This window comes from Mercenaria mercenaria, chromosome 13, assembly GCF_021730395.1.
Source record: "Mercenaria mercenaria strain notata chromosome 13, MADL_Memer_1, whole genome shotgun sequence".
NCBI lineage: Eukaryota > Metazoa > Mollusca > Bivalvia > Venerida > Veneridae > Mercenaria > Mercenaria mercenaria.
The window spans coordinates 15,253,785-15,281,372 of NC_069373.1; the positions used below are offsets into that span (position 1 = coordinate 15,253,785).

The following is a 27,588-nucleotide window of genomic DNA, read 5'->3' on the forward strand; positions in this document are numbered from 1 at the left end:
GGTAATATTATCTCCCTTGCCTGCGCACTTCACTCTTTGCGCATCTTCAACGAAAAAATAAACAATGGATTGTTTCCGTTCCTTGAGAGCTTTCGGTCATTATTTGATATTGTAAGTAATATACATTGTGTTCATCAATCAGTTATTATGTTCTACAGTTTCCTTATAATATCAGCTCTACCTTACGGTGCGGAATTAATAAATTTGTCGCGGGATCGTGCCGTCGTTCGCGCAGTCCTGTGTTCTGTTTGACGCGCAAGCTCTGGCGCATCAAAAATGTGTCGTCTCTGCGCATTTATAGTCTCAAGATGCAGACGACTACAGTTGTCAAAAAGAAAATGATAAGAAAACAGTCATGGACGGTGTGAAATTTTAAAAAGAAACTTATTTCGAACAGAAAAAGTAATACTTGCCTGACAGAAACAGGATCAATATAATTAGAAAATGGCCGGCTGTGTTTCTATTTTTAGAAACAATATTTGCCGGAATGTTCGTTTACGCCGTATTGTCCAGTTCAGTCGAGTACCAAATTTATGGGTGACAGGGATGGTCGAGTCAGTGTTCGAGTTCGCATGATTGCAGCAGGACCAGTTTAGTGATCAGTTATAATTAGCAGTAATATGTTAGTCCAGGGGTGGCGAAATCAGATTTTGACTTGCTTGTCCGTTTTTGTCATTTGCTATTTTTTACTTGTCCATATATGATAGTTATGATACAGATTCTAGTTAATTCTGGCCAAATTTCACTTGCTTTGGGACAACCTGAGCAATAAGGACAATTGAATTTGCTGCCCCTGAATGTTATACTGGTACTGATGATAAACCCGGACAGATGATCAAGTAGACCACCTTGGAAATATTCGATTGCAATCGGTTATTTATAAAATTGAACACACCATCTAATGTTTCCACTTACAACACCAACAGGTGTAAACAAAAACAAAATTAGTGAATATTCTGTATAAATAAATGACTTACATTTATTTGTATTAAAAATATTTATCCAAAATAACTGGGGAAGAGGATGTCTTTTGCGCATGCTCACTGCCGAAACATGAAGGCCTGACATTGGGTCACTTTTCTTTACTTGATCAGGAATGACTGTTGCAGCTTTTTGAGAAAGTTTCAAAATAATAATACGAAGAAAATTTTGTAAATGACAAAGTGGTCGAATTTATCATCAGTCAACGTTCGTATAGTCCCCATTTTACAAACCCCTTTCAGGGCCTCACTTCATGTGTTACTAAATATAAATTTGAATTATGTAAAGATACCAACCATTGATTACAATTTGCAGAAATAAAAAAGTTACATGTAAAAAAACCTCATTTTCTGTTCGGGTTTATCATCAGTACCAGTACTAGTAGTTACTACACACAACACATTGTACACACATTTAGTCTTTCTTTAGCCCCATAGTAATTGTGCCCCCCACCCCCCATGAGTGGTGGGGGCATAGATTTGCTCGTCTGTCCGTCTGTCTGAAGTTCGTGACGCACCTAGCTCAAAAAGTAATCGTTATAAATTGATGAAACCTTGCATGAGTAGATTCTATATTTTATCATGATATGAACTTGTGCACCTCCTATTTTTCGTTTGGCTCCGCACCCTATTTCCAGAGCTATAGCCCTGAAACTACACTAGTCAAAAATGCACATTTGATATAGATTAATGAAACCTTGCGTGAATCTTAATCATGACATGAACTTGCGCACCTCCTATTTTTCATCTGGGTCCGCCCCCTATTTTCAGAGTTATGGTCCCTGAAATAGTAAAAAAAAATTTTACCTTGTGACGTGCCTAACTCAAAAAGTATTTGATTAAAACCTTGCATGAGTCTTTATCATGATATGAACTTGCGCACCTTCAATTTTTAGTCTGCCTCCACCCCCAATTTTCAGTGTTATGGCCCCTGAAATAGTCAAAAATGCACATTTTCGCCTTGTGACGTACCTTGCTCAAAAAGTATTACATATACAGTCAGGGGTGTAACTGTTCCAAGTTATCGCTTTTTATAACCCATTTGAGTTATTGCTTATATTTTCATAACTTGTTTCAGTTATCATAAAATATTACAAAGCCCTCTTGTGCCAATTCCTCATTTTGAATGAGACTAATGCAATTATTTCCTGAATCCTTGAACTTTTATCTTTCCAGCTATGCAATAAAAAATTTTACCCAAGGCTGATAAAGTCTTACGCAAAAGTTTTAAAGCTATAAAACTCTAACATCCCATTATGCTTATCAGGTCATGATCAGACTAAAAGAGAATTTGATTAACCACAGTCTGCTACTAATTTCACTTTAAAGGTCACTTTGTGAGAACAGCAAAAAGACTTTTTTTTAATAACTTACCTGAGTTAACTATATTTTATAACTAATACAGGTTTATTAAATGCTTGAAAAAGTAACTGAAATAGGTTACATAACTTAAAACAGTTACACCCCTGACTGATATAAATTGATAAAACCTTGCATGAATCTTTATCATGATATGAACATGCGAACCTCCTATTTTCTGTCTGCCTCCGCCCCCTATTTTCAGAGTTATGGCCCCTGAAATAGTAAAAAAATGAACATTTTCACCTGATTCTAGCATAAAACTGCTGTTCTTGTCACTTTTAGGGGGTGTTTTAACAGGAGATATTCGGCCCCAAAAACAGCCAAAAGAGTGCCCTGTGTAAGCTTATCTTAGCAACCGCTAATGGGAATGGTATTAAAGACCTGCTCCAGTCCTACCTTTTAACCTTAAATTGTCACTGAAAAAGCATGAAAATCCTAACTATGAACAGTGACACCTGTCAAAAATTCTGTATAAAATACCTGTGGTTTTGCAGGCTAAAGTGTGGCTTATGGCCGTTAACTGTTACCTATTGTAATCATGGGTGGCATACACACAATAGAATTTGAATAGCCGCAGAGTGGGATTTTAAACTTTACAGGCTTGTTCACTGTGATGAACATGCAATGTGCTACAGTGCAGGTCCTATAATTTTGTTTTGCATATATTTTACAAAGTTATGCCCCTTTTTCAAGCAAGGTTCAAGTTTTTACATGTAAGCAGGTATGTCAGTCTTATTCACTGTGATGTTTTGACAGTTGAAATTCACAGGGTCATAAAACTGTGTTTTACTGTTTCACAAAGTTAAGCACCTTTTTTGACTGAGCAATTTTTAGCTTGACTTGAAGAAAAAGTATCATCGCCGTCGTTGTCGCAATTCGTTAAAGATTTTGTTAAAGTCAAATATTTCTGTTACTATCAATGCTATTGACTTGAAATTTAAGGTAGTTAATATTTACTATCAAAATCTACACCAGGAGAAACAACCCCCTTAACTCTGATTTGAAGTTTGACAGAGTTATGCCCCTTTTTAACGTAGAAATTTTTTGGTTAAAGTTTTATAAAGTTTTTATTGGCAAAGCTCTAATTCAGAGTCAAGCACTGAGAAAAGTTGAGCGCGCTGTCATCAGACAGCTCTTGTTTTTATTTTAATAGCTGCTGTTGTGTTTTGAAAGCATTTTAAGAATTGAAAGTTTTATGATTCATACTTTTTGAATTTATCTAAGTTTTCATAATTTTTTTTTTTTTTAATTACAAGGCTTCTGATAGATGCTGAGCATTGCAGCTCTCTGACAACTCGCAATATGTTATAATGGTTACAATGGAATAATGAAAAAAAAAAACGAGAACCCCATTTTAGTCTGAATCTCCATATTGTATTTTACTCATCTTAAGTCCCTCTCCCTCCCTTCCATTACACTGCCCTTGGTAAAGAAACCCTGTTTGAAAATCTTAATGTGCTTTTCAGTTTGTTTAAATTCCATTTTCCACTCTGACCTCCTTGTTTGCTTTAATAGCACAAAAGCTGAAATGACATTCATATGGCCTCTTTATTACTATGTGACACTATTATACCAAACCAGGGCTTTTTTTCCTTCTAACAGTTGGGGCCGTTTTATGGGCCTCTTTCCCACTGACTTTACTTGTGGGTTTTCATTTCCCTTTGCTGAGAGAACTCTTTTCCCAAATTACAGTCCCAGATCCTTTCCCCTCTAGATAAACAAAAAAACTGCAAAGATTTGAATATTGATACCAGTATGATCTTGTGCTGCTCTTCCCTGGTATCCTCATGGCATTGATACAGTTGGGAAAAATGTGTGGAGAGTGGTAACATAAGTTGTATCTAACTATGATTGACTTAAAGTAAATAAACTATTATGAAATGTTTATTTTAATCATGTAAAAGTACAAGGAAAATTTGAAGTTCTTTACTCATACCTGATACCATTTAGGAATATTTCTTTCAGATAGTGATGTGGTACATTTATGTAGCTGGTTGGGAAATTGGTGATGAATTCCTCCCTTCCCTCAAGTGTCCACAATTCTGTAGCTAATACAATCACTATAAACACAACACAAATCGACTCGGGCATGATCAGTGATGGGATAAGTGAGCCAAGCTCACCAGACAGCACATTTGATGCATCAGAACTGATTGGACCTGGTATATCCCGCATATCTGATGATGTTACTTCGCAGTTAGAGGCTGCAGGTATGTTCTCAACTCCTAATCTTGAAAACAGGATGTTTGCAAATAATTATCAAATGCTTTTGATCAAAACTAATTATTTTTTCAATAACTTTGACTGATAAAATATGCTTTCTCTTCACTTTGTGTATGTTTGTTCAATAGAAGCCTTCATAGTGGTTCATGGTACAGGGCTTTTTTCCCCTATAAATCTACCTCCGGTAAAAGGAGGTAATCCCAATGCAAAAAAGTATGTTTTTTTCCCATTGTTGAATTTAAAATTCCCAAATGATTATACCTTTTAGGGTTTTTGCTGTTTTAAGATAGTTTTGCTAATTTGTATATATATTTAGGTAAATTATAATACTGTTGAACAATTACTAAAATGCAATTCATTAATATTTCACACAAAAACACATTTAAATAAATGTAGATTTTGGTAATTTGCAAATTGTCCCAATTAAGACAATTTCCGAGAGCATTTTCCCAATTCCACCGGTATCGGTGGCATTCCCAAATTGATGAAAAAAAGGCCTGTGGTATTTAAATGGTACTAATAATTAGTAAGTTAAAATGATTTGAAAGATGTATTAAAAAGGTTTAACCATTATGAATAATTATGCAGTATTTAGAATTTATCATATCATGTTATGTTATCTACAGGTCCTGTTGGTATTGCCGCAGCAGCTGCAATTAACTCTGGCCGCCACAGAAAGCGCAATCACATGTTTGAAACAAACCCATCAGTCAGAAAAAGACAGCAGACAAGACTGTTAAGGTACAAAATTACAAGATTTATTTTAAGTAATTGCTATCATTAACTTCAATGTTTTTAGATCGTAAATGTCTTCTCTTATATTATTGCACCAACTCTTTTACAAAGAAAGACAGGGGTGCAAAGAAAAAGGGCTGTGACTATGCATCCTTTCATCCATTTTCTTCTGGTAAATCTGCAAACCAGTCTACAGAGTATGCATTTTGTAAAATGTCACAAGTCAATGTATACTGTAAAATGTCATCAGTCAATGTTTACTGTAAAATGTCATCGGTCAATGTGATTGTGTACTGTGTAAAATGTCATTAGTCAATATGTAATGTGTAAAATGTCATTGATCAGTCAGTATGTACTGTGTAAAATGTCATTGATCAGTCAGTATGTACCGTGTAAAATGTCATTGATCAGTCACTATGTACTGTGTAAAATGTCATTGATCAGTTAATACGAGGGGCGTTCAGTATGTAATGTTACTCCGTATGTAGTTCAGTAACCGCTGGTTATTTTTAGATGCGGTTTTCGGCACATTGTAGAGCAATTTATTGGGAACACAATAATATATAAATTATGAAAATCTGCAGGTTCAAAGTAAAAATATAATCATTTTAGTGAAGTGTACTCGGGTATACATACTAGAACATTATTATAATTTTGGTTTGTCCTGGGCATCCAGAATCTCAGAAAAATATAATTACTTGTAAAATCACAAAATTCTATCATTTTTCTACGAGGTACAGCATTTTGTGATGCGTTTGCGTTTGTTTTGAACTATTTATTGCATTTCTAATTTTACAACACAGCTAAAAATTCTAACCTCGAGGTTGATTCCATCTTGAATGGGTGTTGAGGGCGATTAATCAAAGTTGCAAGAACTAGTTTTGCAATCGAGAATTAAGGTACTAGTATCAACTTCAAATACAAGAATTTTTAAACGGTGATTATCGCACCTGACAAAATTGCAGAGGCTTATTGTACTCGCCTTATCATTTTTCGAGTAAAAATGTACACACTCAATTAAAAACTGTTACAAACTTTTTTATTTTAGTTTTCATATTTTTTTGTGAAGATCATGATTTGTTTTATCTGTTTAAATTAAAAATTTAACTAAAGTTCTAGTTGTTGAATAGTATATTCAAGGAATTTCGTATTACAATCTCAATATTTTGGACATAAAATTGTCTAGTATATCCAAGTACACCTCACTCAAATGATTATAGTTTAACTTTGAATCTACCAATTTTTATAATTTATATATCATTGTGTTGCCAATACATTGCTCTATAATGTGCCGAAAACTGCATCTAAAAATAACAAGTGGTTACGAAACTACATACGGAGTAACATTACATATTGAACGCCTCTCGTATGTATTGTGTAAAATGGCATTGATCAGTCAGTATGTACTGTGTAAAATGTCATCGATCATTCAGTAAGTACTGTGTAAAATGCCATCAATCAGTTAATATGTACTGTGTAAAATGTCATTGATCAGTTAATATGTACTGTGTAAAATGTCATCAGTCAATATCAGTGAATATATATTACAGCAGATTGACTCTGATAGTTGAAGAAATGGGAATGTCATTTTCATACGAGGATTTGCAGGCAAAAGTCACTTGCATTTAAAACATATACATGCATTTAAAAGCGTAAATATAAAACCTTTTGAAAGTAAGAAATTGCTTTTTAGCTTGACTATTCAAAGAATAGTAGATCTACATGTATTGGACTTGCCCGTGCGTCGGCTTCAGCGTCGGCTTCCCGATTTGGTTAAGTTTTTGTATGTAAGCTGGTATCTCAGTAACCATTTGTGGGAATGGATTGAAACTTCACACACTTATTCACTGTGATAAACTGACTTACATTGCACAGGTTTCATAACTCATAAAATTTTTTGCTTTTTTACAAAATTATGCCCCTTTTTGACTTAGAAAGTTTTGATTAAGGTTTTGTATGCAAGCTGGTATCTCCGTACCTACTGATGGGAATGGATTGAAACTTCACACACTTGTTCACTGTCATCATCTGACATGTACTAAGCAGGTTCCATAACTCTACTTTGCATTTTTTCAAAATTATGCCCCTTTTTTCACTTAGCAGTTTTGGGTTAAGTTTTTGTATGTAAGCTGGTATCTCAGTATCCACTAATGGGAATGGATTGAAACTTCACACACTTGTTCACTGTCATGATATGACATGCATTGCATAGGTTCAGTAATTCTACTTTGCATTTTTACAAAATTATGACCCTTTTTCAACTTAGCAATATTTGGTTAAATTCTTATACATGTATGTAAGTTGGTATCTCAGTACCCACTAATGGGAATGGATTGAAATTTCACACACTTGTCCACTGTCATGAGCTGATACACTGTGCAGGTTCCATAACCCTGTTTCCCATTTTACAAAATTATGCCCCTTTTCGACTTGTATTCTTTCAATTGACAAGGCTGTTGAATAGTCCAGCGTTGCTGTCCTCTGGTGGCTCTTGTTACTTTTTAAGCTTAGTTACTTAATTAATTAATTTAATGTTGTCACATGTGCAAGGCATCACCTGACCTTTTATTAGCTCACCTGTCACATAGTGACAAGGTGAGCTTTTGTGATCACCCTTCGTCCGTCGTCAGTGCGTGCGTCCGTCCGTCAACAATTTCTTGTCTGCACGATAGTGGTTTCATTTATGATTTTATTTTAACCAAACTTGCACACAACTTGTATCACCATAAGATCATGGTTCCTTTCTTGAACTGGCCAGATCCCATTATGGGTTCCAGAGTTATGGCCCCTGAAAGGGCCAAAATTAGCTATTTTGACCTTGTCTGCACGATAGTGGTTTCATTTATGATTTGATTTTAACCAAACTTGCACACAACTTGTATCACCATAAGATCATGGTTCCTTTCTTGAACTGGCCAGATCCCATTATGGGTTCCAGAGTTATGGCCCCTGAAAGGGCCAAAATTAGCTATTTTGACCTTGTCTGCACAATAGCAGCTTCATTTATGATTTGATTTTAACCAAACTTGCACACAACTTGTATCATCACAAGATCTTGGTTCCTTTCTTGAACTGGCCATATTCTGTCATGGGTTCCAGAGTTATGGCCCCTTAAATGTCCAAAATTGGCTATTTTGGCTTTTGCAGCCATATAGAGACTTCATTTATGGTTTTATTTGATACAAACTTCCAAAATATCTTCAACAACAATAAATCTTGGATTCCATGACAAATCAGATCCAATCATACGTTCCAGAGTTATTTTATATCTGATTACCTCCCCTGATTGGAATCAAAATGGATTTATATCAGTAAGTACTTACAGGACTTATTTGAAATTTCATTATTGTTATAAGTTGGACTGAAACAATCAGGGTAGATAACTATGGAGTGATTTTGTCAAATTACCTCCCTTTAATTCAAATTAAAATTGCTATATCTCCATAACTAATGAAGATACTGATCTGAAATTTCATTTATGTCATCAGATTTATTTGGCAGATCCTTCTTTTGTCCACTTACAATATTTATTTTTTTTTTAATTACTTCCCTTCTTACGTTACCATAAATAGCTTATTTTTAGTAACTTTTTTGTTATTGGCAGTAGGGAAAACACGAGACCAGTTTTCTGTGGTACAACATAGATGGTACCTCCAATTTTTAGGTGTATTTTAATATATCTATACCTTGTAAGATTTTTTTTCCTTTTTGGTTAAATTCCTTCCCTTTGTTGTTCCTGTCCTTTGGACTTAGATATTTTTTCTGAGGACCTTCTTGTCCTCAAGTGCAATGATAACAGGCGAGCGATATAGGGCCATCATGGCCCTCTTGTATAACAATTTTTGCATGTTGTTTAAAATTCATTCATGATATATTACTTCCCCATATTTCCTTGTGGTTTGAAACCTGATAATTTGTTGTAATTAGACATGTACTAGTTTCTTATAACATATAATGGTGTGTAATAAAGTCAGTATGAGGAACATATTAACATGTATAACTTGGGGTTGCTTAGTTGCAGTGTTCCATTCTCCCATTACAGGAAATTGAAGGCATGCATAGAAGAATATACAACAAGAGTTGGTCAGCAGGCAGTAGTGTTATGTTGTACACCTTCCAAATCCACAAGCCTCAATTCTTACAAAGTGTTTGGCTCCCAGCCATTAGAAAATGTAGTAAGTAGCAGTTGAAGCTTGTCTATACACAGAAGGTACCTACTATGTCTTGTGTCAGAGTCCTCATTTTTGGCTAATTTTTGTTGTGTTTCCATTTTTCCTTTTGCAGGATTGCAAATTTGAAAGATAGTTCTTGAACTTCAAAGTTGTTAAGAGTCCATTATAACAAAGTTTTGCTTCATTCCAGTTGTAAATTGGTTGAAATCTAGAAATGATATTTGAAATGATATTTTAGCACACCTGAGACTGATGATCTTTTAGGATATGAGTGTCTGTCATCTGTCTTTCATTCACAGTGTTATCCACAGTTAAAAATAACATGATCTCCTAAATTACCAAGCCAGTTTCAATCAATCTTCACAGGATTTACAGCACTACATTTCAGCTCGATACGTCATTCGGCTGGTCATATGCTATTATAAAAACCTCCCCACGAATGGAAAGCATTGCATAAAACGGAATTTTCCGATATTCAGTAAATTTGAATTAGAATATTAAATAGTTACTACTGTGAAAATGTTATTTTCAATAATATTAAAGGATGGTTATAGAAATTAGAAGTAAATACTTCATTCAATGTTTGTATATGCAGTTTCTAAAAATAGTACACGTCACCTACATGATGGCACTGAAACATATACGCCAGAACAGTGCGGCATATAAACACGTAAACATTGAGTCTGGAAGATTGGAACATGAATTATAATTTATTTACTGTCAAAGTAGAATATAGTTGACATTTGTGGTGCATACAACGTAGAAATTGTAAACTACACACACGACCAGATATAGATCTAGATGCACCGATACTGTCTTACTGAAGTTGAAACTTACCGGGCTGAAACATTTTCATCGGTAAAAATAAAAAAAAAAATACATCATTTAGGAATTGTTTGTTTCAGAAAATTTGATGTACTTTTTAGCTCGACTATTCAAAGAATAGTAGAGCTATTGGACTCACCCATGCGTCGGCGTCCCGATTTGGTTAAGGTTTTGTATGTAAGCTGGTATCTCAGTAACCACTTGTGGGAATGGATTGAAACTTCACACACTTATTCACTGTGATAAACTGACCTACATTGCACAGGTTCCATAACTCTATTTTGCTTTTTTACAAAATTATGCCCCTTTTTCAACTTAGAAATTCTTGGTTAAGGTTTTGTATGTAAGCTGGTATCTCATTAACCACTTGTGGGAATGGATTGAAACTTCACACACTTATTCACTGTGATAAACTGACCTACATTGCACAGGTTCCATAACTCTATTTTGCATTTTTACAAAATTATGTCCCCTTTTTGACTTAGAAATTCTTGGTTAAGGTTTTGTATGTAAGCTGATATCTCAGTAACCACTTGTGGGAATGGATTGAAACTTCACATACTTATTCACTGTGATAAACTGACCTACATTGGACAGGTTCCATAACTCCATTTTGCTTTTTTACAAAATTATGTCCCCTTTTCGACATAGAAATTCTTGGTTAAGGCTTTGTATGTAAGCTGGTATCTCAGTACCCACTAATGGGAATGGATTGAAACTTCACACACCTGTTCACTGTCATGATCTGACGTGTCCTGAGTAGGTCCCATAACTCTACTTTGCATTTTTGTCAAAATTATGCCCCTTTTTCGACTTAGAAATTCTTGGTTAAGGTTTTGTATGTAAGCTGGTATCTCAGTACCCACTAATGGGAATGGATTGAAACTTCACACACTTGTTCACTGTCAAGATCTGACATGCACTGTATAGGTCCCTTAACTCTACTTTGCATTTTTTTCAAAATTATGCCCCCTTTTCGACTTAGCAGTTTTTGGTTAAGTATTTGTATGTAAGCTGGTATTTCAGTATCCACTTATGGGAAAGGATTGAAACTTCACGCACTTGTTCACTTTATGAGCTGATAAGCTCTGTGAAGGTTCCATAACCCTTTTTCCCATTTTTACAAAATAATGCCCCTTTTATTGACTTTTATATTCATTCAATTGACAAGGCTGTTGAATAGTCGAGCGTTGCTGTCCTCCGACAGCTCTTGTTATAACTACTACCTAGCACTGAAAAGGTCGAGTATTTAGTCAGCATATAGTGGAAGCAAAGTAGAATCTCACAGTCATGTTACAATCGTAGGGTGGAATGGAACAGATATATTTTATCGTAGATTCATGTATAGGCGATTTCGCTATATGTTTATATAGCAACTGCTGCGGATCATGTTAGAATTTTCTATAAACGGCTGTATGGAAAACATTTAAAATCTTTTTATATGAAACCATTGGCTTGATTTCAGAATATTTCACTGAATCACATGACTTGTGACTATTTATAAAGTTCCTTAAGTAGCCATGCTGATTTTTAAAAAAGTTGTTGCTAGGTGGGGCAGGACTAGTTTTCACAAATGGCTGTATTGAAAACTAATTGCGAAATAATTTTACATAAATTAATATTCCTTGGATGAAACACTACTGGAGTCCTCCAGATAATTCTGTTTTGTTAAAGACTAGGCCAGCCAGGAGCGGTGCCGGTTTTCTTTATTTAATTATAATAGTTGAAATTTTATCACTTCCAATTTTCAAATGATTTTCTTTATTGTTCCTTAGATGACATCAACCCAAATTGTTCAGATTTGTTTGAATTGTCATTCAGGAACTGCTAGTCTTATTTCAAAATAAACCATGATGACCCATCTTTACTGGATTCTTGTTGATTAAATGTGTTTTGGTAATACTTGTTAAACTGTAAAACATTCACTTTATCTCATCTCATTCATATAGTACTGACTTAAAGCCAATGCTCTTTTAGCAAACCTCTCTTTAAGCTGAGATCCCTTTTTGTACTCTGTACTTTAACAATAGGATACAGAAAAGTCATTTAACTACTGTCATCAATTATGAAAATGAAAGCAGTATAATTGAAAGCCACAGATTATAACCATGGACTGGTATACATTTCGCTAGTATTTGGTTGTAGAATATAATTCCATACTAACAAAGCTTTTATTGATTTACTCAATTTGCGACTTCAGATGAAGAATTGCAAGACAGCAATAATGCAGGATCTAGACGAAGCTCTGGCAGAACAAGCCCCACCCAACAGTGAGGTATCATTAACATATGACCTTCCTGCACTTACTTTGGATGGTATCCCAACTCCAGTAGATAAAATGACACAGGTAACCATTTTTATTAGCTCGACTATTCAAAGAATAGTCCAGCTATTCTACTCACCCTGGTGTCGGCATCACACCTTCATTAAAGTTTTGCATGCAAGTACATATGGCTATCATTTAAAGCATATAGCTTTGAAACTTATTTTTTTCTTTTTCTAGGTCAATTACCAACCTCACTGGGTCAAGTCCCATAACTTTGACATGTGTTCTGGCAAAATTATGCCCCCTTTTTGACTTAGAAATCCTGGTTAAAGTTTAACATGCAAGTTACTATCTCCAAAACTAATGCAGATATTGAATTGAAACTTCATGTGTGTCCTGGGGGGTATGAAACTAGTTGATTGCATCAAGTCCCATAACTGACCTTGTTTTTGTCCAAACTATGCCCCCTTTTGGACTTAAAAAATCCTAGAAAGTTTTGCCTGCAAGTACATATAGATATCATTTAAAGGCATATAACTTTGAAACTTATTTTTTCTTTTTCTAGGTCAATTGCCAGCCTCACTTGGTCAAGTCCCATAACTCTGACATGTATTTTGGTAAAATTATGCCCCCTTTTGGGCTTAGAAAATTCTAGTTATAGTTTTGTGTGCATGTTCTTATCTCAAAAACTAATGCAGGTATTGAATTGAAACTTCACATGTGTCATCAGGGTTATAAAACTAGTTGATAGCATCAAGTCCAATAACTCTGACATGCATTTTTGCCAAATCATGTCCCCTTTGGAATTAAAACTTCTTTTTAAAGTTTTGCATGCAAGTTACTATCTCCACAACTAATGCAAATACTGTATTGAAACATTATAGATACTTTAACATTTAGGATAATATTGCTGCTTCTGGGACAACGATTCAAATAGTCAAGCACTGGCTCTCTTATAGGCAGCTCGTGTAAAAACAATTATCTTAAATTTTGGCCATTTCCAAATACATTATCAGTGATTTTTTTTTTTGCTCTTTTGGGAAAAGGATAAACTGGGGAAAATTGCAGGGTTTTTACTCAGATTGGGATTTTTTATAGTTACTTAATAACATCATTTAGAATGCTTCTTCCTTTAATTCCATGTAAATAGCATCAAACAAACTGTTTAAATGGTTAAATCATGGTGAATGTCAATGTTAACTAAGTTTTCCTTCTGCAGTCATCAAAATGCAAACTTAATTTGGTCATCTGGGGAATTTTTGAATGATAATTGGGAAAAAAGATTGCATTTTTCAATTGGGAAAAGGTCCTTTTAGGGGTACTTTATAAAGAAGGAAAAACATTGCTGATTATTTAGAATCAAGTTGTTATACAATTCATTAAAGTTATGTTTAATTTATGTTACATGCAAATTGTTTCATGTTATGATAACTCTGTGACATTATTTTCAGGCACAGTTACGTACATTCATACCTGAGATGTTGAAGTATTCTACTGGTCGTAGTAAGCCAGGCTGGGGCAAGAATGAATGTCGACCCACTTGGTGGCCTAATGATGTACCGTGGGCAAATGTCCGTAGTGATGTACGTACAGAAGAAGAAAAAAAGAGGGTAGGTATAAATGAGTCACCTTCAGTTAAGGTTAAGGTTAAATGTTACAAAAACCGTTTCAGTAGTCCAGATCTATTATTTTCTACCAAACCTTTATGAAACCGAGTCAGAATAGTGATTTTAAAGAAATCCATGTCAATGTTTTTTAATCTGGTCAGTGTCATTATTATTATTTACCAGATTTTTATAGCGCTCTCTTTTTATCTATGAAATAAACGTTCAAAAGCGCTCGTCAAAAACGAGGGCACTGAGTCAGATCATAGAAAAACCTTTTCAAGATTCCAGTGATTCTATACAGTGCTCATGAAAATTGTTGCAAAGTTTGTCTTGATGTCCTTTTGTGATCTGAAAAAACTAGGTCAATATATTTTAAAATCTTGAGACTCGTTTTTAGCTCACCTGTCATGTTGTGACAAGGTGAGCTTTTGTAATCACCCGTCCTCCGTCCATCCGTCGTCCGTTCACAATTTATTGTGAACACAAGAGACCACAGTTCGCAATCAATTTTAATCAAACTTGCACACAACTTGTATTGGCATTTATGTAATATCTCGGTTCCTTTCAAAAACTGGCCAGATCCCATCATGGGTTCCAGAGGTATGTCCCCTTAAAGGGCCAAAATTTACTATTTTTGGCTTGTGAACACGATAGAGACCACATTTTGCAATCAACTTTTATCAAACTTGCACACAAATTGTATTGGGATAATATCTCGGTTCCTTTCAAAAACTGGCCAGATCCCATCATGGGTTCTAGAGTTATGGCCCTTTAAAGGGCCAAAATTTGCCATTTTTGGCTTGTGAACACGATAGAGACCACATTTTGCAATCAACTTTAATAATACCTGCACACAACTTGTATTGGCATAATATCTCGGTTCCTTTCGAAAACTGACCAGTTCCCATTATGGGTTCCAGAGTTATGGCCCCTTAAAGGTCCAAAATTTGCTATTTTGGCTTTTGCAGCCATATAGAGACTTCATTTATAATTTGATTTGATACAAACTTGCAAAATATCTTCAACCATAAAATCTTGGATTCCATGATGAATCTGTCAGATTCAATCATAGGTTCTAGAGTTATTTTATATCTGACTACCTCCCCTGATTTTAATCAAAATGGATTTATATCAGTAAGTACTTATAGGACTCATTTGAAATTTTATTATTATCATTAGTTGGACTGAGACAATCAGAGTAGATAACTATGGACTGATTTTATGTGAAATTACCTCCCTTTATTTCAAATTAAAATGGGTAATCTCCGTAACTAATGAAGATACTGATCTGAAATTTCATTTATGCCATCAGATGGACTTCGACAGTGAAGATACATATTGACTGAATTTATGACAAATTACCTCCCTTTATTTTTTATGTAAATGAATATACCTTGTAACTTCTAATGAGATTGGTTTGAAACGTTATTTATGTCTTCCGTGGTAAGAAATTTCTACTTTTACTTACTTTTCTAACACATGTTTATTGTTGAAAAGGATTGTACTCTGTATCTTCTACATGCATATACCAATGCATGATTACCTCCCCTGATTTTAAGAAAAATGGAATTATCTCGGTAAGTATTTATAGGACTCATTTGAAATTTCTTTTTATGTCAGATTACCTCCCTTTGTTTCATATGTCCGTAACTAATGAAGATACTGATCTGAATGGCCTATATGGCCCAGTTGTTAAAAAATTTCTTCTGGTATGAAAACCAGACGCAGCTTGCATTGGATTATACATGGACAGTGCAGATCCAAAACATTGTAACTGGCAAATTGGCAAATCAGGAGACGATAAAAATGTATTTACTCTTATCAGTGTAAGTCCTTTTAAAGAAAGGTCTTTAGTACTAGTTTTAAATCATGTTTTATATCCCTCAGAAATTCACGTCACTTAATTCAGTAATATGACTTTATAGATCAGGGCCATAGGAACAGGGGGCAGGGCCCCCCTTTCCCAATAATTTTACCGATTAAGGTAATTATCTTAGCAATTTTTGACAGCGAGTAAATTTTAACTGTGCCTTGCAGTTTTGTATGCATTCGACTTGACTTTTTCAATGGGCTAAGCACGTACAACTAAAACAAAACGACGTTTTTTTGGTCTGGGTCTGTTTTATTTATTTTTTTCTTTTTTTTTGGTTGGGTTTAACGTCGCACCGACACATTTTAGGTCATATGGCGACTTTCCAGCTTTGATGGTGGAGGAAGACTACAGGTGCCCCTCCGTGCATTATTTCATCACACCTGGGTAGAACCACCGACCTTCCGTAAGCCAGCTGGATGGCTTCCTCACATGAAGAATTCAACGCCCCGAGTGAGGCTCGAACCCACATCGATGAGGGGCAAGTGACTTGAAGACAGCGACCTTAACCACTCGGCTACGGAGGCCCCTGGGTCTGTTTTAGGTGGGCTGATTTTCAAAATGTGTGCCCCCTCCCCCCATCTGAAAATGCTTCCTACGTGCCTGTAGATGCAGTTACAGGATTTTTGATCTTACTAAACTGAATCGTCTTTTGCCAGACTCAAATATTGTGACTCCTATTCACTTGTTTGTTAGTGGTATTTGATGATGAAACATTATGGCTGACTACAATACAGAGGCTTTTCAAGTTGCTTAAAACCTGTAACTGTGAACGGCAAGTGAAAGCCCAGTTAGTGCACCCTTTTGTAAGAGCAAAAAATTCCGCAGGTGAGACAGATAGGGGATCTTGCCTACTTCACATGGATGTGTTAAAATACTGTTATTGGCTTCAGAGATGATGACTAGACAGAAATAAGTGGGAAATTATGAAGAAAACATTTCATGTCAATTTTCAGTGACAGGGTTTCAGAATGACACTATAGATTACACATGTCAGGGGTCTCGCGAGTGGGCAACTTGAGTGAAATAATCGCTTTGGAGCTTCAAACTTTGCTCAAACCTAACCTCAAAGTGAAATTCAAGTCGTCCATTTTTTTAGCTCACCTGAGTCAAAGGCTCATGGTGAGCTTTTGTGACCACTCAATGTCCGTCGTCAGTCATGCGTCGTCTGTCATCCGTCCGTCAACATTTTCTAAAAAAATCTTCTTGAAAACCACTAGGCAGAATTACACCAAACTTCACAGGAATGATCCTTGGGTGGCCCCCTTTCAAAATTGTTCAAAGAATTGAATTCCATGCAGAACTCTTGCCATGGCAACCAAAACGAAAAACTTTAAAAACCTTCTTGGACCCCTTTCAAAATTGTTCAAAGAATTGAATTCCATGCAGAACTCTTGCCATGGCAACCAAAAGGAAAAACTTTAAAAACCTTCTTCTCAAAAACCAGAAGCTCTAGAGCTTAGATATTTAGTGTGAAGCATTGCCTCGTAGACCTCTACCAATTTTGTTCAAATCATGACCCCGGGGTCAAAATTGACCCTGCCCCAGGGGTCACTTGATTTTACATAGGAAAATCTTAAAAAATCTTCTTCTCAAGAACCAGAAGCTCTAGAGCTTAGATATTTGACATGTAGCATTGCCTAGTGGACCTCTACGAAATTATTCAAATCATGACCCCAGGGTCAAAATTGACCCCGCCCCAGGGGTCACTTGATTTTACATAGGAAAATCTTTAAAAAAAATTCTAAATATAAACCAGAAGGCATAGATCTTAGATATTTGACATGTAGCATTGCCTAGTAGACTTCTACAAAATTTGTTCAAATCATGACCTCCCCCCCCCCCCCCACCAATGGGGTTACTTGATTGTACATAGAAAAATCTTCAAAATTTTCTAAAAATAAACCAGAAGGCCTAGAGCTTAAATATTTGACATGTAGCATTGCCTAGTGGACCTCTACAAAATTTGTTCAAATCATAACCCCCGGGGTCAAAATTGACCCCGACAAAGGGATCACTTGATTTTACATAGGAAAATCTTCAAAAAAAATCTAAAAATAAAACCAGTAGGCCTAGAGCTTAGATATTTCACATGTAGCATTGCTTAGTGGACCTCTACAAAATTTGTTCAAATCATGATCCCTGGGGTCAAAATTGACCCCGCCCCAGGGGTCACTTGATTTTACATAGGAAAATCTTCAAAATTTTCTAAAAATAAACCAGAAGGCCTAGATCTTAGATATTTGACATGTAGCATTGCCTAGTAGACTTCTACAAAAAAAATTCAAATCATGACCCCTGGGGTCAAATTGACCCCGCCCCATGGGGTTACTTGACTGTACATAGAAAAATCTTCAAAATTTTCTAAAAATAAACCAGAAGGCCTAGAGCTTAGATATTTCACATGTAGCATTGCCTAGAGGACCTCTACAAAATTTGTTCAAATCTTCACCCGCCCCCAGGGTCAAATTGTCCCAGCCCCAGGATTACTTGATTGTACATAGGGAAATCTTCATAAATTTGCTAAAAATAAACCAGAAGGTCTAGATCTTAGATATTTGATATGTAACATTGCCTAGTAGACTTCTACAAACTTTGTTCAAATCATGACCCCCGGGGTAAAATTGGCCCTGCCCCAGGGGTTACTTGATTGTACATCGGAAAATCTTCCAAAAAATTTCTAAAAATCATCAGTTTGACATTTGAAACATGTAGCTCATATTACTCAGGTGAGCGATCCAGGGTAATCATCATGACCCTCTTGTTTAAGATCCACATTCGCTAATTATTGCTACTCAGACTGTTGACAATTTGCATGATGTCAAAATGAGTGTTGAATACACACACGCCGATAGCATCATAATCAGTATTGCATTATTTGTTCAATGCTTTCAGGTATCCTGGACAGAAGCTTTGAGAGCGATTGTGAAAAACTGTTACAAACATCATGGCCGTGAAGATCTGTTGAATATATTTGGTGAAGGAGGGGGTGGAGCCGAGACACAGCCAGCCTTCCTTGGAACCATGGTACAGACCATCAATAATCCTGACGGAACGGTTTCCATCATACAGATAGATACAGGGCCTAACAGTGTGGTTACCCTCCCTGACGGAACACAAGCAACTGTTGTACACTCTATGACAGCTGTAAGCTTCTATTCATGTTTAAGATAAAAGTAATTTGAAATAACTGCAACACATAGAAAGCCATTTTGGACTGTTTTTCAGTCAAAAGATTACTATATCAAAGGTGATATCATTTTCTCATTCCATGTCAATTCTACTAATCTTTATATTAGTGACTGATAGATCTTTGCAAGTAGTAAAAGATGTAGAAAAGGCATAAATGGAACAGAAAGGTATATAGATCCTAAAGAAATGGTTTTATTGTCAAAGCAAGTCTTCTATTAAACATTGTTATACCCCAACAAAACGAAGTTGGGGGAGGGAGTTATATAGGAGTGAGCTTGTCTGTCGGTCCGTTGGTTATCAGGGTTTCCGGACGATAACTCATGAAAGGCTTGACCGATTGAAATGATTTTTAGCTCATCTGATTTTTTGAAAAAAAATGATGAGTTATTGTCATCACTTGAGCGGTTGTCGGCGTCGGCGTCGGCGTCTGCGTCGGCGTCTGCGTCGGCGTTGCCTGGTTAAGTTTTATGTTTAGGTCAGCTTTTCTCCTAAACTATCAAAGCTATTGCTTTGAAACTTGGAATACTTGTTCACCATCATAAGCTGACCCTGTATAGCAAGAAACATAACTCCATCTTGCTTTTTGCAAGATTTATGGCCCCTTTTGTACTTAGAAAATATCAGATTTCTTGGTTAAGTTTTATGTTTAGGTCAACTTTTCTCCCAAACTGTCAAAGCTATTGCTTTGAAACTTGGAATACTTGTTCACCATCATAAGCTGACCCTGTACAGCAAGAAACATAACTCCATCTTGCTTTTTGCAAGATTTATTGCCCCTTTTGGACTTAGAAAATCAGTTTTCTTGGTTAAGTTTTATGTTTAGGTCAGCTTTTATCCTAAACTATCAAAGGTATTGCTTTAAAACTTGCAACACTTGTTCACCATCATAAGTTGACCCTGTACAGCAAGAAACATAACTCCATCCTGCTTTTTGCAAGATTTATGGCCCCTTTTGGACTTAGAAAATATCAGATTTCTTGGTTAAGTTTTATGTTTAGGTCAACTTTTTTTCATAAACTATCAAAGCTATTGCTTTGAAACTTGCAACACTTGTTCACCATCATAAGCTGACCCTGTACAGCAAGCAGCGTAACTCCATCCTGATTTTTGCAATAATTATTGCCCCTTTTGGACTTAGAAAATCATTTTCTTGGTTGAGTATTATGTTTAAGTCAACTTTTCTCATAAACTATCAAAGCTATTGCTTTAAAACTTGCAACAGTTTTTCACCATCATAAGTGGACACTGTACATCAAGAAACATAACTCTATCCTGCTTTTTGCAAGAATGATGGCCCTTTTTAGACTTAGAAAATCATGGGTAGGACAATATTTCTATTACACAAAAAAAATCAGATGAGCGTCAGCACCCGCAAGGCGGTGCTCTTGTTGATACACAGGTGTAACATCAGAAAATACAGGTCAAGGTCGACTTTGGGGTCAGTAGGTCAAAGGTCAAGGTCAAAGTGACTCTGAACAGTTAAACGGTTTCCGGATGATAACTTGAGAACGCTTGGGTCTAGGATCATAATTTTTTGTACACAGGTGTAACATGATAAAATACAGGTCAGGTTCGACTTTGGGGTCAAAGGTCAAGGTCACAGTGACCCTGAACAGAAAAACGGTTTCTGGATGGTAACTTGAGAACGCTTGGGCCTAGGATCATAAATTTTTGTACACAGTTGTAACATCATGAAATACAAGTCAAGTTCGACTTTGAGGTCAAAGATCAAGGTCACAGTGACTCGGAACAGTTATACGGTTTCTGGTTGATAACTTGAGAAAGCTTGGGTCTAGGATCATAATTTTTTGTACACAGGTGTAACATGATAAAATTCAAGTCAAGTTCGACTTTTAAGTTAGTAGGTCAAAGGTCAAGGCCACAATGACACGAAACAGTTAAACAGTTTCCAGATGATAACTTGAGAACGCATGGGCCTAGGATCATGAAAATTGATAGGGAGTTTGGTTATGACCAGCAGATGACCCCTTATTATCTTGAGGTCAGTAGGTCACAGGTCAAGGTCACAGTGACGTGGAACATTTAAAATGGTTTTCTGACAATAACTTCAGAACACTTTGGACTAGGATCACGAAACTTCATAGTGAGGTTGGTCATGACCAGCAGATGACCCCTATTAATTTTGAGTTCCAAAGGTCAAAGGTCAGAGTCACCCAGAACATTTAAACCTTTTCCGGACAATAACTTGAGAAAACTTGGGCATAGGATCATGAAACTTCATAGGGAGGTTGATCATGACCAGCAGATGACCTGTATTGATTTTGAGGTCAGTAGGTCAAAGGTCAAGCAAGTTCGACTTTAACATTGGCTTAGTTCTGTGACAAGGCTATATTGTGGGGGCATAATTCGTCACTCCTGTGACAACTCTAGTTTTTAGCTCACCTGTCAAAAAGTGACAAGGTGAGCTTTTGTGATTGCGTGGCGTCCGTCGTCCGTGCGTGCGTGCGTTCGTGCGTGCGTAAACTTTTGCTTGTGACCACTCTAGAGGTCACATTTTTCATGGGATCTTTATGAAAGTTGGTCAGAATGTTCATCTTGATGATATCTAGGTCAAGTTCGAAACTGGGTCACGTGCGGTCAAAAACTAGGTCAGTAGGTCAAAAAATAGAAAAACCTTGTGACCTCTCTAGAGGCCATATTTTTCATGAGATCTTCATGAAAATTGGTCAGAATGTTCACCTTGATGATATCTAGGTTAAGTTCGAAACTGGGTCACGTGGGGTCAAAAACTAGGTCAGTAGGTCTAAAAATAGAAAAACCTTGTGACCTATCTAGAGGCCATATTTCTCAATGGGTCTTCATGAAAATTGGTCAGAATGTTCACCTTGATGATATCTAGGTCAAGTTCGAAACTGGGTCATGTGGGATCAAAAACTAGGTCAGTAGGTCTAAAAATAGAAAAACCTTGTGATCTCTTTAGAGGCCATATTTCTCAATGGATCTTCATGAAAATTGGTCAGAATGTTCACCTTGATGATATCTAGGTCAGGTTCGAAACTGGGTCACGTGAGGTCAAAAACTAGGTCAGTAGGTCTAAAAATAGAAAAACCTTGTGACCTCTCTAGAGGCCATATTTCTCAATGGATCTTCATGAAAAATGGTGAGAATGTTCACCTAGATGATATCTAGGTCAGGTTCGAAACTGGGTTACGTGCGGTCAAAAACTAGGTCAGTAGGTCTAAAAATAGAAAAACCTTGTGACGTCTCTAGAGGCCATGTTTCTCAATGGATCTTCATGAAAATTGATCAGAATGTTCCTCTTGATGATATCTAGGCCAAGTTCGAAATTGGGTCACGTGCGGTCAAAAACTAGGTCAGTAGGTCGAAAAATAGAAAAACCTTGTGACCTCTCTAGAGGCCATATTTTTCATGAGATCTTCATGAAAATTGGTGAGAATGTTCACCTTGATGATATCTAGGTCAGATTCAGAAGTGGGTCACGTGCCTTCAAAAACTAGGTCATTAGGTCAAATAATAGAAAAACCTTGTGACCTCTCTAGAGGTCATATTTTTCAATGGATCTTAATGAAAATTGGTCAGAATTTTTATCTGATGATATCTAGGTCACATGTGCTCAAAAACTAGGTCACTATGTCAAATAATAGAAATAATGACGTCGTACTCAGTTCAACACTAGGTCATGTGGGGATAGGTGAGCGATTCAGGACCATCATGGTCCTCTTGTTTCTAAGAGTCACACATTTGAATTTGACACTTCAACCTTTACAGTTTCATCTACTAGACTAACATCAGCTCATATATTTACCTTTTTATCTGATATATAAAGTGTAAAAAGTTTTACATTTGAATGCTTGTAAAAATTGTTAAATTTTGTATAAATGAATGTATTCTAGAAAGATTGACATTCATAAGAAAATGTGTAAAAAAAATCTAATTTGTCAAATTAGTCTGACAGCTGGAGAAAATTATTTATTTGTAAATATTCTTATCTGTTAAACAGATCCCTCAAGAAAATATCAATCATGTTAGTCAAGACGCAGCTGGTGGCTTACAGGCTATAGAAACCACATTGGCCACTCAACAAGCAACTGAAGTTCAAGCCAATCAGGTCGGGGTTGAGATGCCAGGTGGCACACCTTTAACAATCAGTGGAGGACGTCTTGTCTTGGCAAATGGAGAAACTGCACCTCTAACAACTGATCCAGCCAGTAAGCACAGTCTCATATTCACAGTTGAGCAAGATTGAACTTACTTGATAGAAAACTTTAAATAAATTTTAGCTGCATGACTAAATGGTTTTGAAAGGCATTGATTTAAGGTCACTTGTCCTGTATTGATATTTTTTAGTTTAACTATTGGATGAATTGCGAGAGCTTTTCCATTTGATTGGCATCACAGTTTGGTTAAAGTATAGCATGCAGTCATTATCTCAGTAACTGATTGAAACTGTCCCTAAAATGAGGAGAGTACCCCTCCAGTACCTCAAAATTTAGACCAAAAAATGCACCAGAGGTCACTATTTTATGCAGGTCTTTATATAAAAAACTTTTAGGGAGGAGACCCCTCAATATAGACAGAGGCCCCCTCCCGTACCTACCCCCTTTCTGCGCTATACACCTCACCAGTGACACTTTTGTTCTGAACTGGTGCCCCCCAATCAAACATTTCTGGATCCGGGCCTGTATATTGTGATTGAAGTTCATTTGAAGTGTCCTGCTGTGTAACTGTGATTAAATGGGGGTAAGTTTGTTCACATAAGTTCCTACTTTTTATCATCAGATTCCTACTTTTCTCCTACTTTTTCATCAAAGGTCACTTGAAAGCCTGATTGTTATCTGACAGACCTCCGTAAAATAGCAAGATAAAAAAAATGTTAGATTAACTTGAGCAGGATATATATGTACAACTTTTCACCCCAGTTTGAATTCACCAACAAATAAATACTCCACCAACTACCTTGGTATATTGTCAGGATATACATTGGTATACCCATGTATAAATGCAACCCTTAATAAACACATCCAAGCCTCTTATTGATAAAAAAACTGTTTATAAAAACACATATTTGCACTCTTAACTGAGTCATAGATATGTTAGGGGAGCATACATCAGATTACTGATAGCTCTTGTTCAAAACTAAAAAAGGAAGATAACTGATAAACATCCCCAAGATTTTATTTCTATGAAAAACCCTTACCATGCTGGACACAGTTGGGTCTGCCTTTGTGACCAGTGTAGATCATGATCAGCACTGTTTTTGCTATTCAGTCGATATCTTTTTGGTAAGCACCCCTTTTTACAGTTAATGGTACTGTCCAAATTGGAAGATGGACAAGTTCATTATAGAAATTTAGCCTGGTAAGGGTTAACTCTGAAAATGAATCACACACTATATTTTACTCTTCAGCTGGAATGATGACAATACCTGTATCAATTTATCAAAGTCTGATGGCGTCCCAGCAACAAGGCACATTAGATCTTGGTTCTACAGGTCAGGTGATTTTCACGCAGGCTGCCACGACCCAGCAGGTCCAGCAACCACAGATCATCACACAGCAGCAACTGGAACAGCTCCAGCAGCAGACGTCCCTACAGCAGCACCTAGAAGGTCACCAGGGTATTGTACAAGAAACAGATCCTTTAGGTGTTCAGCTAGCACAGCAACAGATACAAGCCGCTGGTGGTGACAGTGTAGCCGGCTTGATCACAGCAGGAACTGTCGTCCAAAAAACTGATCCATCTTAGTTTTTAATCTAGGTTTTACTTGTCACATTTTTGTATAGATTTATAACAGCCAAAGTGTTCAAGCCTGAAAGGGCTGAGGGGATATAGATAAGCCTTTGATGGGCAGTTTTTACATCTATACCAGGAATGGTTCACTGATTGTAGATTTGGATAGGAATATCCAGCTAAAGGCTGTGACAAGGATCTGCCGAATTACCAAAAAAACTGTTGTTCAAGAGCCAGATATTTATATTCTTGCATACTTTGTTATACAAATCCTAGAAGAAATGAAGTAAGGCAACTGTTGTGTTGAAGTTGATGGCATTCCATTTAAATTTGTATAGTGGTAGCATTGGCCTAATTCTGTTAATATATAAAAGTGGGTTGTTTTTGTAAATCGTTCTAAATTAGGAAAATGAGGGTATGACAAAGGTAATGAGATTCACTATATATTTATTCCCTTGATTGATTTTTATCATTGTTGGGCTTCAACATAAACATGTAAATATTGGTTAGTAAACAATTGTATTCTGTATACTTCTTCTTGTTTTGCTTGTCAAGCAATAATAGAAAGTGTAGAAAATCCAATGAACTGTTGCAGAAGATGAAAAATTTCTGTGACCAAAGACAACTAGTATACTGTATTGAATGCCTTGCTGACCAATAGTCAAAAGTATTTGTGAGAGGTTTGGAGGACAAACAAATTATTTTGTTTTACAAATTGCCAGCAAGCAAGGGTCAGTGCTAAAAGGGAAAAAGGGCGCACCGCCCTGCTATTCGGCTCTAGAAAAATCCCTATCCTACCTTTACTTGTCTTGATGTGGAGTGTGTAAGACCTAGACTGTTAGCTTAGGAGGTCAAGGTGACACTTAGAGGTCAGAGATTTTACTTCATATTTCTTGTTTGGGCAATAACTTTTTGTATGCATAGATATTGAAATAACTTAGCATGTACATTCACTATAATAAGACCAGATGTCATGTACAAGACTTAAACCCATAAATCAAAGGTCAAGATAACTTTTCGAGGTCAAAGATTCTGTATTACTTTACTTGTTGGGTCTGTGTAGAAGAAAAAAAATTTTTAAGAAAAAACAGCTAGTACAGAATTTCACCATAACAAGACAATGTGTTATTTAATCACTAAAAGGTAAAGTAAGTATGTTTTTTAGTTGTTTTTTTCCAGTACCTATCTTCAATATATATGTTCTGTTTCCGAAGTACCATTACTGGAAGGATACACATTTATGTCCTAACATAACATAGCAAGGCTGTCTACATCCTGTGGATATACATTTATGTTTTTTATGTCAACCATACTTGGACAAAAGATGTATACTAATAAACATAAGTCTAGGTCAAAAACCAGTCAGTTGGACCAGCATATCCAGAGTTATGGCCCTTGAATTGGTCAAGAGTGATAGTATCTGTCCAATATTTAGAGTCATTTTTCTATGATGTCAACCATACTTGAACAAAATATTTTTTCCTGCAAAATTTTGGTTAAGTTTGATAACCAGACAGTTCAGAATATTTCCTTAAAAATTACGGGTCTTGAAATTACAAAAAGTCCACCCAGTAACTACAGTATATTTTCTGATGTGAAGTGTTTATCTCTGAAATCTAAGGCTATAGTTTTATAACCTGCTAGATCAGGTTAGTATCTCCAGAGTTATAACTCCCGAATTTATCAAACTGCAAAAGAGTCTTAGGCTAGCTCTATTCTAAAGACTTGTAGTATTTTTTCTCAAAGCTAATGCAAATGTATGAAAAACTTGTATCTCTTTGAAATCTAGGTCAGGTTCTGTAACCAGCTAGATTGGAGTATCTGCAGAGCTGTAATTTTAATCTATCAGCTGTGATAATTGACACTGTCCAATTTCCACTAAGTAAGTTGAATGTTTAAAAATGAAAAATGAATTTGCTGTCATAAGTGTATATACATGTAGTAACAAGTTTGTACTTGTGTTTAATATCAGAATGATTTGAAAAAGTTTGCATCTGAAGTATTGCTTTTTATACTTTCCACACTGAATTCATAAGCAGCTAGTCAATTTAAAGACGGATTTGTCTACAGATATTTTAAATAACGTGAGTTTTATTTAAAAATTGCATGTTTATGAATAATCATGTATATATTTGTAAATGTTTGAAACAACATGTTTATTAAATAAGACATGCTGAGCTAAAACATTGTTACTTTTTTTGTGATAGTTTCCACACTGAAACATATTTTTAGCTCATCTGAACTTTGTTCAGGGTAAGCTATTAGTATAGGCGGCTGGTTTGGTATCACACATCCTCATTTTTACTTAGATATCTTCTTTCTGAAAGTACTGGACAGAATTACACAAAACTTGCTCGGTCACATAATCAATTGAGCTGGAGCTAAAAACAGAAATACCTTTAATTAACTCCTCATGAACAGCTTGTTGGATTTTCATCGAACTTGGTCTGTAGCATCATTATAAGGTCCTCCCTCAAATGCGTTTTCAAGAGGGGAGGCAGTTGGTCCCTTTTAGGGGCCACTGGAGCTGAAAACAGAAAATAGCTTTAAACAGCTTGTCATAAACTGCTTAATGGATTTTCATTAAACTTAGTCTGTAGAATCATTAAAAGTCCCCTCCTAAATTTATTCATCGCTAGAGTTA

General features: G+C 36.0%; 1 protein-coding gene across 4 annotated transcripts; it reads left to right on the forward strand.

Annotated features, from left to right (window-relative positions):
- Positions 1–18: 18 nt before the first annotated feature.
- On the forward strand, positions 19–25,473 carry LOC123529682 (DNA-binding protein P3A2-like). Of its 4 annotated transcripts, none has more exons than XM_045310122.2 (9): positions 19–111; positions 4,308–4,552; positions 5,192–5,306; positions 9,343–9,475; positions 12,498–12,644; positions 14,015–14,173; positions 18,936–19,187; positions 23,215–23,422; positions 24,622–25,473. In XM_045310122.2, exons 2-9 carry the CDS (start codon positions 4,351–4,353, stop codon positions 24,957–24,959), a joined length of 1,554 nt encoding a protein of 517 aa, XP_045166057.2. In that variant the 5' UTR covers positions 19–111; positions 4,308–4,350; the 3' UTR covers positions 24,960–25,473. The 4 variants fall into 4 exon arrangements, with proteins under 4 accessions (XP_045166057.2, XP_045166058.2, XP_045166061.2 ...); XM_045310123.2 differs by lacking the exon at positions 19–111 and adding an exon at positions 273–402; XM_045310126.2 differs by lacking the exon at positions 19–111 and adding an exon at positions 345–362.
- The last annotated feature ends 2,115 nt before the right edge of the window (positions 25,474–27,588 follow it).